At 54.8% G+C, this 661-nt stretch overlaps 1 protein-coding gene across 1 annotated transcript in view; it reads right to left on the bottom strand.

The window, feature by feature from the left end:
• Positions 1–390, bottom strand: part of LOC122428170 (basic proline-rich protein-like) — a gene marked incomplete at its 5' end in the record, with an annotated part of 9,692 nt that extends 9,302 nt beyond the window's left edge. Inside the window, 1 exon segment of the mRNA XM_043447978.1 lies at positions 23–390. Coding sequence (XP_043303913.1) covers positions 23–390 — 368 coding nt within the window.
• Between the last annotated feature and the right edge of the window lie 271 nt (positions 391–661).

The raw sequence follows: 661 nt of genomic DNA, 5'->3' as shown, positions 1-661 counted from the left end.
TGGTGGTGGTGATGGTGGTGGTGATGGTGGTGGTGGTGATGGTGATGATGGTGGTGATGATGGTGGTGATGGTGGTGATGATGATGGTGATGGTGGTGGTGGTGGTGATGGTGATGGTGGTGATGGTGATGGTGGTGGTGGTGGTGATGGTGGTGATGATGATGGTGATGGTGGTGGTGGTGGTGATGGTGATGGTGGTGGTGATGGTGATGGTGGTGGTGATGGTGGTGATGATGGTGGTGGTGGTGGTGGTGATGATGGTGGTGATGGTGGTGATGATGGTGGTGGTGATGGTGGTGGTGATGGTGATGGTGGTGATGGTGGTGGTGGTGGTGGTGATGGTGGTGGTGATGATGGTTATGGTGGTGGTGGTGATGGTGGTGGTGGTGATGGTCACAGAGAACAACAAACATCCACTGTCTCAGAGTTTCTGAGAGTCAGCAATCTGAGACTGGCTTAGCAGAGTGGTTCTAGCTCAGAGCCTCTCACATGCTGCAATCAACTTGGCAGCCAGGACTGAGGCATCTCAAGGCTTAACTGGAAGGAGGTTTGTTCCTAAGGCTGCTCCCAGACTTTGGCAGATCCTCGCTACCTGCCAGCCCCCACTTTGGCCTTCTCTCTAGGCAGCCAGTGTGGATACTCTGGCCACTGGCCTCCCCCA

The sequence above is a fragment of the Cervus canadensis genome, chromosome 26, assembly GCF_019320065.1.
Source record: "Cervus canadensis isolate Bull #8, Minnesota chromosome 26, ASM1932006v1, whole genome shotgun sequence".
Lineage (NCBI taxonomy): Eukaryota > Metazoa > Chordata > Mammalia > Artiodactyla > Cervidae > Cervus > Cervus canadensis.
The sequence above is the reverse complement of the archived record's forward strand: the minus strand, read 5'-3'. Positions and strand labels throughout refer to the sequence as shown.